Genomic DNA, 12,773 nt, shown 5'->3' with positions numbered 1-12,773 from the left:
TACTGTCTGCATTTCAAACTACAGTATGTGTATTTTCACAATCAGGTGACAGAACTATGGGCAAACTCTTTTCAAGAACACAATACATATTTTAAAACAGTAAAATGAACTATTTAGTTTTAAATTCAATCAACATATCCGGGTTTAAACTTTCCTCCAGTGACTTCGAGATACTATTTAAAAGTCTAGTAAGATCAAAAACTTACCATAAATGAGAATAGCACTTGCAAATAGACTGATTATGCTTACTCGCATACTTTATAATATGATAACTGGAAGCAAAGTGAAGGGAAAAAACTCATTATTGCGGTAAAAACGCAAGTTATATATTTGTAACACTTTTTGAAGGTGTTTTAGGTATATTTTTAATTATTTTAAATAAGATAGCTTTTTTTTCATTTGTACTGTACATTATAGTTCGTTGACATTTGTTTAGACTGTACATTATAGTGACGAAAATTATTTTCTCTGCACTAAACTACCATGATAGCAAACAATTACTAAGTCAAATTTTATAACGTATGATAAAAGCAATACTATGATATTATAAAACAAGGGTATAGTTGCCTGATTAGTGGGACAATTAAAAAAAAATGCAAGACAAAGCATTGTAGCTTGAGTACAACTAACTGGATGCGTTATTAACTCTTGTGCAATTTCGTCATCTTGAAGTGCATTTTATGAGCCTGCAGAACCATTGCCCATAGTTATGTCACTTGTTTATAAAAAGACATACACTCTTTAGTTTAAACTGTAGGCGTCAAGTTCTATACTAACCCTCAGTGCACTGAGATACAGGCCCCTAAAAAGTACATTTTTTATCATATTTTGATGTTTTTCTTTCACTTTGCTTCTAGTTATCGTATAATAAAGTACGCGAGTCAGCATAATCAATCTATTTGCAAGTTTATAACTCTTTTATGGTAAGTTTCTGATCATACTAGTTTTTAGAAAAGTATCGGGAAGTGCTTGGTGGAAAGTTTAAACCCGGATATGATGACTGAATTGAATACTGAATAGCTCATTTTACTGTTTTGAAATACGTATTGTGTTCTTGAAAAGAATTTGCCCATAGTTCTGTTACTTTTTTGTGAAAATACTTATACTTTAGTTTGAAATGCAGGCATACAGTTCTGCACTGACCCTCAGTGCACTGAGATAAAGACTCATGAAAACTGCACTTTTTTGTATTTTTTGATACAAAAACTGCAATTTTTTGGCAGCGCAGAGAGTGAGCTATGCAGCTAATGAGGGTATTGAAAAATTTATATATATTCTTACACAAATTACGTACAAAAGCCATAGTTGAGCCTGAATGCAGGGAACCAGAGGGTCTTAAACATGGCACTTTTTCATTTTTTTGACAAAGTTTAGCAACTTCTGAAAGGCTGCACTGGAGGTCAGCCACAAAATTTATGACAAATTTCAATTTAGGTATTAAATGTCATATTTTCAACACAAGAATATTAAATGTCATATTTTCAGCATTTTAAAAAACGCTGATTTGGAAAAACCTTTACGTTGAGCTCCACTTTATGAATTTTTACAGGTCCCCAAAAAAATTTTTGGAGAAAAAAAAATATGTGTCTTCTGAAATCTTTTAATCCACCATAAAAATCTGAACAAATTCAAAGGTGGTGTATATCCGAACACCCCATTTCTGCCCGGTTCTTATAAAAACTCGCTCTTAATGATGAAAATAATCACAGCATTTTGAAATATGCCGTTAAAGATCAGGTTTTTACTTATTTCTAAGGTTAATAACTGTCTGATATGACAAAATCACAGAATGAAGTGTCACAAAAATAAACCACTGAAATTACACTAATGGGAAAATGCTACTATTTGTACGATTTTTAACTTTTTATAGTTAGCAGTTAATAAAAATAAGAAAAATGACAAACATAACATATCATAAATTAATAAAAAATGTTTTGACATAGATGTATAATTTATATTTAATTTGCATTTGACCTAATTTACATGTAGCCCAGACTGAATGTGTACCAAACATAACAATTTCTGTTTCTAAGCCTTTTACAGTTTACAGCGTTGGAAATTTCAGAACAATTTAAAGTCCATAAACCAAAAGAAAGTGAAATTTTATAAAAATATCTTGCAACTTAACTATTCAATTTAAGTACTTTATCAATTGTTTGTATTGTTTTATAGTTTAGTTTGAAAAAATCTGATTGTTTAAAAATGATTAATTTGGTCAGTTAACTCACATTAAAGCAAAACATTCCATACTACAAACATTTGTAAAACATTCCTGAAAATACAATCCTATGCTTAGTAACATCATAGACTACATTGTTGCAATTTATTCTGAAACCTCATTCCAATGTTTCTATATGATTAAACTGATTTCTGTAGTTCTTATTGTAGTGATGTATTTATTTAAGAGAAATTCTCACGCAAATCATCTTTGAAAACTTACTGTATGGGCGTATAATTGCTATAAAATGTAGTGCTGATTTTAATATTCACTGAATTTTTTGCTGCTCAGTGTTCAAGAGAGGTTTTAAAATAATTTATTACTGAATTGTAGGAAACTGACATCAAAAGCAGTGTAATATATGATGCTTAACTTAAAATGTAATACAGTTTGGCGACAGATCTGGGAAAAGTCAGGGAACTATATTAATCAGGGAAATATTTTTCTGGGATTTTCAAAAAATTACAAAAATTCAGGGGGAAAATGATTAAATGAAGAATTTTTTTTTTCACTTTTTAAAATTAATTTAATCCCCGATGCATTTTCCACCAGTAATCTGTTAAAAAAGAGTAAAATTCATTAAGTGCGGTTATACGCTGCGGCATATTTGTGCATCTGTTTTCCTCAACGTCAAAATATTGAATCTTAACTTATTAACCACAGGATGAACTACCTAAGATTGGTTCTTTGTCTATAAAGTTGTTTATTTTATGTAGCTTAAATTTTCCTTTTGCACACTCCATGCTACGTAAAATAAACAGCCTTAGAGGCATAGAAGATTCATTTTTAATTCCTTAGCTCCCTTGCTTTTACTCATTGTCTTGAAGTATTAGCGTACTGTAATTACGATTTCAGGAAGAAATCTTTTTTTTTAATTAATACTGATAAAAGCTTAAAAGTTATTTTTTCTTTGCATTTTTAATTGAGTTGCTAAAATTAAATGTTAAATTAAAATCAACTTTGTTTTTTTGCCATTGTTATATTTGCTGTCGCCTCAGATTATATGAAGGGGGGGGGGGTTACAGACTTCAAAAATTCTTTTGTTTTTAAAGCCAAGTTATATACATGTGTATTTTAAAATTAATTAAATTGTTTTTTGCATTTTGAAGTTGTTAGTTGCAAAATAATCTTAAGATTTTTTTTTGACAAATTATGAAATTTTTTGAAATTGAGTTACCTTGTGTACATAGGCATATATTTTTATAATTTTTTCATAGTTAAAATGTTGTATTCATTCATTAAAACCTAAGTTCTTGATTAGAGAATAACTCAGTTGTTTTACATAAATATGTCCATTATTTACATAATTATAACTACATTACTTCTAAACTTTCATTATTACTTGTTATTCTTGCAGCAATAATTATACTGCTTGAAAATTTAATCCAAAATTATTTCCATATAAACTTTTTAGTTTTATCATGATTAGATATGTCTTTAAGAGTGGTTTTAATACTGTCTTAGAATTCTTATGCTGAATGGTTACTGGAAGGAAAGTATTTGTTTTCTATTTCCTATAATATTTTCCTGTAGATAATTTAATGTACTATTTTTTCTTAAAAAAGGAACATCTTTTTAATATATATTTTTAACTAGCAGTACCCGCACGGTAATGCCCGTGCTAAGAATTTAGAGGCAGTCAGTTGAATAAAAAAATCCATGCCCCCTGTTCCCTTCTGATGTGAAATGATCTTTTTTTTTTAAACTGAAATGCATACACAGCTTTTCAAAAACCTATTACAGTCTCTTTGGAATTTAAAACGATTCGCCAAAACACATAAAAAGATAGCCGCCTGCGGCGACCAGCTGGTTCACCTTTCTATGCAAGCAGCCCCGAAGGAGGATGGGGGAGGTGTACTCTCAATATTTTCTGGAAAATAACAAAAAAAACCGTCCACTTTTATGTGAATGTTTTATTTTTCAAAGTCGGGGTGGGGAGGAGCATTAATCACCTGTTGAAGTTCTTTAAATGCGGGAATATCTATCTCTTACTGACCATCTACTTATATCAACCTCTATATTTATTTATCAATCTATCTATACGATCTATGCATATCTATCTCTGATGGTAATTAACAGTCTGTTTCTATGTACGTAAAACAAAGATCATGCAAAAAAACGCGCATTTTATTTATTTAAATAAAATAGCACCAAAAAAAAAACCTCTCTGTTCCCCATAGTGTGCAAAAGAGTTAAAAAAAAAAAAAACTCTTATTACACTTTTATTGAATCAAATGCATACGAATATGTAACATTCAATAACAGCAAAACGTCAGGGGGGATGAATAAATTCCTCAATGGAAAGAAAGAAACAAAAGCAAGCGCTGCAGTTGGATCATGTGGCCATGACGTCATCGCCATGATCTAATGACCATCGTAAATTGAAGATTGCTAAAACTTCGGTTATGCTTGGAAGTCGTGCCCTGCACCGCATTATAAAAATTATTTTTAAAAAAAACTGCTTATTTTTGAAAAAAAAATTTTTTTGAAGAAGGTGAAATGTTTTTACTATTACATAGTTAAGTTTTACAAAAGAAGTCTTTATATTTTTTGCGGGATGAGTTTAGAAAAAAATTAAGCCCAGGAAAAAATGCGAGGTGTTTTTCAGAAATTCATAAAAAAAATCTCTCTTTCTGCAAATTCCAACGTACTTAAAATTAAATTTGCTACATTTTAGTACAAAAAATATTTTTCTGGTGCAATTGGTTCAGGGTCTGTGGGGTAAAAAGTACTAAAAACTGCTAAAAATCACATAAAGCATTAAATAACTTATTTCTAATTAAAATATCAATGCAAATTATAGCCTATAGCCTTCCTGAATAAATGGACTATTCAACACAAAAAGAATCTTTCAATTGGAAACAGTAGTTCTCGAGACTGACATGTTCAAACAAGCTCTTATTACCAAACAAACTCTTAACAGCTTTATATTATTAGTACGAGCTGTACCCACACGGCGATGCCCATGCTAAAAAAAGAAATCCCTTGAATAAATGAAAATATCTTTTCCCCCTCCCCTTTCTCCTCTGATGTAAAATAACAAAAATGTGTGCACACCATTAAAAAAGCTCTACAGAAAGTACTGCATTTCACGATACCCCCCCCCCCCCCAGAGTGCAGAATGGTAAAGATAATTTGAATAAAGTATTGAATCTACAACAAAACAAAAAGCTAACCCCCCCCCCCTCTCCTTTTATTTTAAGAATAAGAGAAAATAATTTATTTAAAAACAGAATAAGGACACAAAACGAATATCCCATTTAGTGCCATGAAAAATAAATGTAAAATTTATAATATCTTTTAAGAAAACATAGCAGAAGAAAAACTTGATAAGCGATTTTCGAAACACACTAATGTTGCCAGATTTTAATTGTAAAATTTTAACAAAATCAAACAATTAAACTTCACTTCAGATCAGAAATTAGAAATAATATATTCATAAGAGTTTCCTAGGACAAAAGTTGTGATAAAACAATAACATAAAAATCAGAGATTACCTTAAAAAAATCTTAGGCAACGATATGCTCCTTGACCCATTCCTTCTCGATCCCGTGAAAATGATTTGGGCTGGGGTTTCTCCCTCTATTTCTTGCACCCGTGATATTGCCGTGCTGGGGTGTGCAATATTAAAAAGACAAAACACCTTTAATTTCTACATCAACACCAATTAATTTCTTTTCCCCGGAATACATTTTATTTCTCTTTACATACACTAGATGGCAGCACCAGTCCATTTTAAATGTAATTTCAGAGATGCAAGAAGGAAATTCCTTACTTCTGTCCAGATTGTGATGTTGGCCTCTATATCTCATGCAAGAGACACACAAGAAAAATTTACTAATCTCTACTTATATTACACAAAAGATTTATAAAATCCTTTTTTAATGTTTAAAAGATGTATTTATTAAATTTTTGCTGCTTGCTTGGGCTTGCTTGTTTGCTATTCATATCATTTTTAAAATTTCAATCAAAAAAAAAATGTTAAAAATTAAATGCACATGTTTTTTGTACACTTATTTTTATATAATTTTCTTAATAAATTTTCTTAATTATAATAATCTTTATACACTTTTATGACTTAAAACTTATTCGATCTTTAAGGGGTTAATATATTAATGAGTTTACAATACTTTTGTTAAATGATTTACAATAAAAAATTTTGTTTTGGTTCACATCTTGTTGCGTCACCGGAGTTGAAGTCAAAGAAATCTTTAAAATAATGTCATAACTCATTAAACAAAGTAGCAATTTTGGTCATTGGAAATGTAGTGTAATCAAGTGTAATTTTCTGAGTAAATATCATTCTCTGTGACTGTATCAACTTACAGTTTTTAGTATTTAGTCATATATTTTCCAATGATATTAATATTTACTTCATTTTGCAGATCCAGGTTTTGGAGACTTCTACAAAATACCGGTTGAACACTTAAGCACATGTAAACCTTTTTCACGAAGATCAATTGCTTACAGAAAAGTTGTGGAGTTTTTAATCACTCATATACCTCAGTTCTCATCTCCTGCATTTTCAGATTTGCCTCTGTACAAAAATATCAGGGAATTTTCGAACTTGATGTCTTTAATTCCATGATGTTTTAAAAAGAAATTAAGGGTAATACAGTGAAATCCCATTACTACGAATTTCAAGGAGCCACAAAGTTTGTTCGCTGCAACAGGAATTTCATTGTTGTAACAGCAATTACATTAGAATTGAAAATTTATTTCATTGAAAGGGAAATTTTGTTCTACTAGTATTCGTTGTAATGGGATTTTGCTGTACTTTCAATTGAAATTATTTACTCATTGTATGAATATTCATGAAATGAGTATTCATGATTTTATTGTTTAGTGAATTTTGTGAAGTTCTCTGATTCAGATTAAAAAAAAGTCAATAAAAGTTGTGTTTGTGATTGAACATTTTTAATCTCCTGAAAAATATAAAATACTTTGATTTCAAAAAAGAAATTTTTTTAACATCTTCAGAAAAATAAAAGCTATTAACAAATATGATTTAAGCATGGAATACATTTCATACTCTGTAAAAAAAAAAATTCGGAAACATCACTTGGAACGTTGTGGGATTTCACAGATTTTCACCTATTTCTCCATAAAATCAAGTAACTTTGCAAAAAAATGTCCTGAATTACTTCAAGTTGCACGATTGTACCTTCGTGACAATTATACCGACAATTGTACCCTCGTGTTGCAGAATTACCTCACTGGCGTGAAAATTATTTTTGACAACCAGTTTAAAGATTAACTGAGTGTATTTATTAAGTGTATCGTCATGAATTCGACTACGGCCCATCCAGGTTGACCAAGCTCCCAATAAAAGTGAGTAAGTCTCTAAATAGCTGCAGATGTGTAAGACAAGTATTGCAAGCAATGGAGATGCTTGGTTCTTACTTGCAACTCTGCGTAACGCTTTGGGCATGGTTGCATTGATGCTTCTGTCCGTGGTAGCTCCGGAAGGTTCGAATCACTTGTATGAAACCTACCGAAATTCCATTGAAGTCTTTAAACTGGCTTTAACCGGTTGGATTTCCATATTCGTTAGAAAGATTCAAAGCTAATTTTAGGAAGGTTACTGATTTTTAGCAGAAAACTTTCCTGGTTTTTGCAGGATATGTTACTGGCAGAATTTGGGCACATCAGCTGCCCGTGAATTTCATGGAATATTTCTGCCTCGTTTTTACAGTGTATGTTTTGACACACTTTTATAGCTTCCCTTCCCATTTATATGTTTTTACGCATTCATTTTTCTCAAACATAAAATTGATGTATCAAGATATTCCATACAGAAGTAGATGTTTTATTATCTAAAAGATCATGTTACAATGTGTTCTCCCAAATGAGCAACATTTAATTTAATTAATTTCTTTGGAGTGGTTTCCTGGTAAGTCATTAAAGTAAAAGTCAAGTTTTAAAAATTTTAATATCATTCATGTTTTGTATTCGTGATACAATCTGATTCTCAACAACTCTGAGGATCTGAAAACTGTATTTTGTGTGAACTATAATTTTAAAAAGAGGCACTAATTTTTCAAAAAATAACTGAACATGTAAACCTTTTTAGTAGAAAGCAAAGACAAATTCATTTGCATTGTTTTACAAAAAATTTTATTTGTTTAATTATGTATGTGTATATAAAAAATGAAATTAAATATCAGTATGTAATGACACACTCAGGTGGAGCTTCTGGTTCATTGGTATGTGCACACTCAACTCAGATCTCAATCCGATAGAAAACATCTGGAGAATTCCCTCATGTGACGCATACCAGAATGGGAAGCAGTATTGCTCTGTGCAAGAGCTCAAATTACCATACTAGCAAAATTTCTTGCATCAACCTTTGATACTATACTGACGGCGTCAATATTGACGTGTTTCATACTGCATAAAGCTTGCATAAACAGGGTTTGTACGCTCCGGGAAAACCTGGAATTGTCAGGGGAAATGAAACAGTTAAAAATGTCAGGGAATTCTCCAAATTTGTCCCCCAAATTTTTTTTTTCCAATTTTTTTCCCAGGGAATTTTGTTTCATGAGATCTAATCTTCCTTTTTATCTATTTTTCCTAAATTGTAAAAATTTTGGGGCAAAATGAAACTGGCAATTAAAAAAGTGGCGACCTAAAAAAACTTTCGCAGCTGTCATTTTTGACCCTCAATAGTTCCCAAAAAAATAATTCCTCGGGTGAATAAGAATTATGCACAAACTCAACAGGGAAGAGGACAATTTACTGCTTCGGAAGCACAAGCCTGAAAATGGGGGTGAGGCAGAGACGTAACTAGAGGGAGGCAGACGGGGCTTGTGCCCCGGGCGCCAGACTTTAGGGGCGCTAAACTGACAAAGTAAATGCTCAAATTAATTTTTGTAAAAAAAAAAAAAAATTATTAGAAATTAAAAAAAAAAGCTCAGTGCGGGCGCTTATTTTGATTAAGTACACAATATAGGTCGTACAATAAATTATAGTCATCTAATGACCTACCTGACGTATTTGGAGTGTCAGTTTTACACCACTGCACCTGAACTATTAATGACCAAGTATTTGCGAGTAACAACCCTATGTAATTTTGCTGCAAAAAATCGTTTTTTGCTGCTAATAAAAGATATTTCTTCTTATTTGCTAATTAATTACTGTTTATTATCCGTACTATCCGGATTTTCGTTTATTCAAATTGCCTTCGGTTCAAGTTAGTCCAGATAAATAATGTTGTACTGTAAATGGAAATAACCTGGAAAGAAACTCACTGAAAACTAATGTTAATATGTTTAACATTTGTGTTTTTTAAAAAAGATTAATAGAAAGAGTTTCGATATCAAGCACATTAGGTATCTGTTTTTCTAAAAAATGTTTTTCAGATGTATACTAAATAAAAGAGGTGGGGAACGTACGTCCTTTATAAAAATTAAGTCTTTTAATTATTTATATTTAACTATACAGATTGCGACAATTAAAAATGTGTTGCATATAAAATTTTCAAGGTAGTGCTTAAATAAGGCAATCTGTTCGATTTGAGCTATTGTAAACTGTCGGATTAAAGTCTATATACTAAATAGTAGCAATATTCAATTCATTTCAGGTGAGAAACAAACACAAATAGCCCACTAAATTTTTCATCAGAGTTAAAATTATTTCACACGTTATTGCGACATATTGTTGAATACTGATATTTTTCTTCCGACTTTCTTCATAGTTGTATAATATAAATACTTAAAAATAAATAATGGAAAATATTTCTGTTTTATTATTTTCATTTGAAGTGGTAATTTTAAATTCGCATCTCGGTTCATTAAAAAAAAAAGTAACGTCAAAGAAATTGTGAAAAGATCTCTGTGGCGGGCCTGCGTCTAGGAGACTTCAAAGCACCTACAGCCTTAAAATTTTGTACAAAATTGCTTCAAGCCCCAAGGATTTGAACCTGGGGTTGTTTACTTTAAATTTCTATTTAGTTTTTTTTTGTAATTAATTTTTTAAGCTAAAATTTCACATAAATTGCCTTCAAAAGGGATGAAAGATTTCTCATTTCCCTTATAATTTCATGCTGTCCCAAAAATATTTTTCTGCATCAAATAAAGCTTGTAACAATTTTATCAATAAATTAGAACAGCAGGTATAAGGGTTTCTATTTTAGCGAAAAGTCCTATGCTCAGTCCGGAGCTAAAAAGCAAAATATATTACTACAGACCACGAACTTAAAAGCAGTTTTTCAAACGTCCAAAACTGCCGTTTGGCAATGTTCAGGAGCCCCTTTAGCACCAGCACTTATAGCTGTGCAAGTTGGTTTGGAACGAGGAAAAATGCTCTTCAAAGCGATTATTTTTTTCAAAAATCATCTCATTTATGCATATTTCTATTAAATCATTTTTATAATTTCGGCGAGGAGTGTGTTCAAAAAATTAGTTCTTCACTTAAACTATTTTTTATGGGAGGGAGAGGGGAATTTTTATTTTGTTCGAAATGAAACTCGTAACGAGTTTTTCAATCTGATTCTTTCTGACAAACGATTTAAATCTTCACGAATCAAATAAAGTTGCAAAGCAATCTTCGGGGTTTGGTATGCGTCAGCGAGCAGGGGCAGAGCCACCTGATAAAAAAAATAATGCAACAAGTTGTTAATTACTCCCTTGTGAAATACAAAATAGTTTTCAGTGAAAAACTTCGTATGTAAAATAATAAATAAAATATTTTATTATTTTTACCCACTATTGAAATTTTAAAAAATGCGATCCAGTGATAAAACTATAAAAACTTATAACTACGTAAAAATCACATTTATTCGGAACTCCAGCGCTCGAATACGCTACCTTGCGGTGATTTACAAAACTGCCGATGAAACTAAAACATTGCCACGTTGCGTTCCACGTGTGTCTGTTGACGTAAACACAGGCAGTTTGTTCTGAATATTTATTAACGCAATCGATGTGTCTTAGTTTGCTTTCAGCTACAGAAATTAATTCGTCCCTTAGTAGTATTCTCGAGCTTCTCAAAATAATATTAGTTTTCCTTATTTCTTTCAAAAAAGTATTAAATGGTGGAAGCGTAAACAAGAAAACTGTGGATTAACAAGATTGGATAACGTTATACCAGGTAAAATTTTTTTATTGTTTTGTATGAATTTGTAAGAATATGAGTTTTTTAAATCTTAAATTAATTTAACTAATCATATTTTACAGCAGCATTTAGTTGGAATGGACAGTATGCAAAATATTTTCTTGAATTTATTATCGTAGAACAAAATGAAAAATGTTTAACCGAGAAAGAATTTACTTTATTCCTTTTATTCTCAGCTGAAAGGTTTCGCCAAATTTGTTTAGGGTTATAGTTTTAGTATTGTGCGAGCTAAGTAGCCTTGGCGAGATTTCGCGTTTTTAGTTAAACCATTTTTAATTTTTATCATGAGTGGAATAAAATGATAGTAAGATTACAGAATTCGATAAGTAAAAAAAAATAATGGTCAATCAACTGAAAAGAAAACTACCACCATATATTAACTGTGAGTACACATTTTATTTATTTTGTTCTGAGTGAATTTGAATAAATATCAGTTTTTCAATTCGATGAAAAAAAAAAAAAAAAAAAAGAACTTAACATTGACTGGACACTTTTCCTTAACCTAATTCCACATAAATGATTCAAATAACCTTTGTTACTACAGTATCCTACTGAAATAGACAGTATGCAAATAAATTTTCTTGAAAATATTTATCGCAGAACATATTGAAAAATCCGGAAAGAACGTTAAGAATTTAAACAATAAAAAATAAAAGTTCGCCAAACATCTGTTTATAGGGTTGTGGTTTTAAAATTGTGTGAAAGAATAATGTATCTTGACAAGATTTCGCATATCAGGTAAATCATTTCCATGACGAATGAATTAAATGCATAATTTCTTTGGATATCCAATCATATAGTCATAGAAACAAATTATCTTGTGTTAAACGTTACTCTTGACAGTCTGCCACGTATGTGCACTATGTGACAAAAATGTCAACAAATGCCGGAAATGTCACGAAACTGAACTTAATATGTACTAATGTATAGAAAAAACGGTACAAAATGAAAATGCCGTTCGAAGCGAACCAAAAATTTATGAATTCCGAATTCAACATCGTGAAAATGGCTGCTTCAGAACAACTTACTGTGTGTTCTGCATTAATTGTTTACTTTCGTAATACTTTTTGGTTTCTAATCTCTTTCTATATGGGTCAGAATAACCAAAAGACTTTGAAAAATCTTTTCAATTGAATAAAGCGAAAAAATCATACATACGAACAAAAATCACAACACTTTTAGCATTTTCTTCGTTACCACATGCGTTTGTTTTAGTTTTTAAGTCGGCCATTAGACAGTGACTGCAGTGCCCCCTATAGTTCGTTGGAGTTGCGAATAGGCCTATCAACACATGCGGCCTTCGTATCACTGCCTAATTTAAATTTATATTTTTAAAATAATAATTTTTTGATAGTTATTTTTTATGAGGAGGGGGGGGCGCCGAAACAAGGTCTCGCCCCTGTTCGAAAATGACCTAGTTACGTCTCTGGGGTGAGGGGGA

General features: G+C 31.0%; 1 protein-coding gene across 1 annotated transcript in view; it reads left to right on the top strand.

Annotated features, from left to right (window-relative positions):
* Positions 1 to 7,130, top strand: part of LOC129218449 (protein SERAC1-like) — a 140,111-nt gene extending 132,981 nt beyond the window's left edge. Inside the window, exon 14 of the mRNA XM_054852724.1 lies at positions 6,604 to 7,130. Within this exon, the coding sequence (XP_054708699.1) occupies positions 6,604 to 6,806 (203 nt within the window). The 3' untranslated portion in view covers positions 6,807 to 7,130. The remainder of the gene's footprint in view (positions 1 to 6,603) is intronic.
* The last annotated feature ends 5,643 nt before the right edge of the window (positions 7,131 to 12,773 follow it).

The sequence above is a fragment of the Uloborus diversus genome, chromosome 3 (assembly GCF_026930045.1).
Source record: "Uloborus diversus isolate 005 chromosome 3, Udiv.v.3.1, whole genome shotgun sequence".
Classification (NCBI taxonomy): Eukaryota; Metazoa; Arthropoda; class Arachnida; order Araneae; family Uloboridae; genus Uloborus; species Uloborus diversus.
Note: the sequence above shows the minus strand (reverse complement) of the source record. Positions and strands in the feature narration are given on the sequence as shown.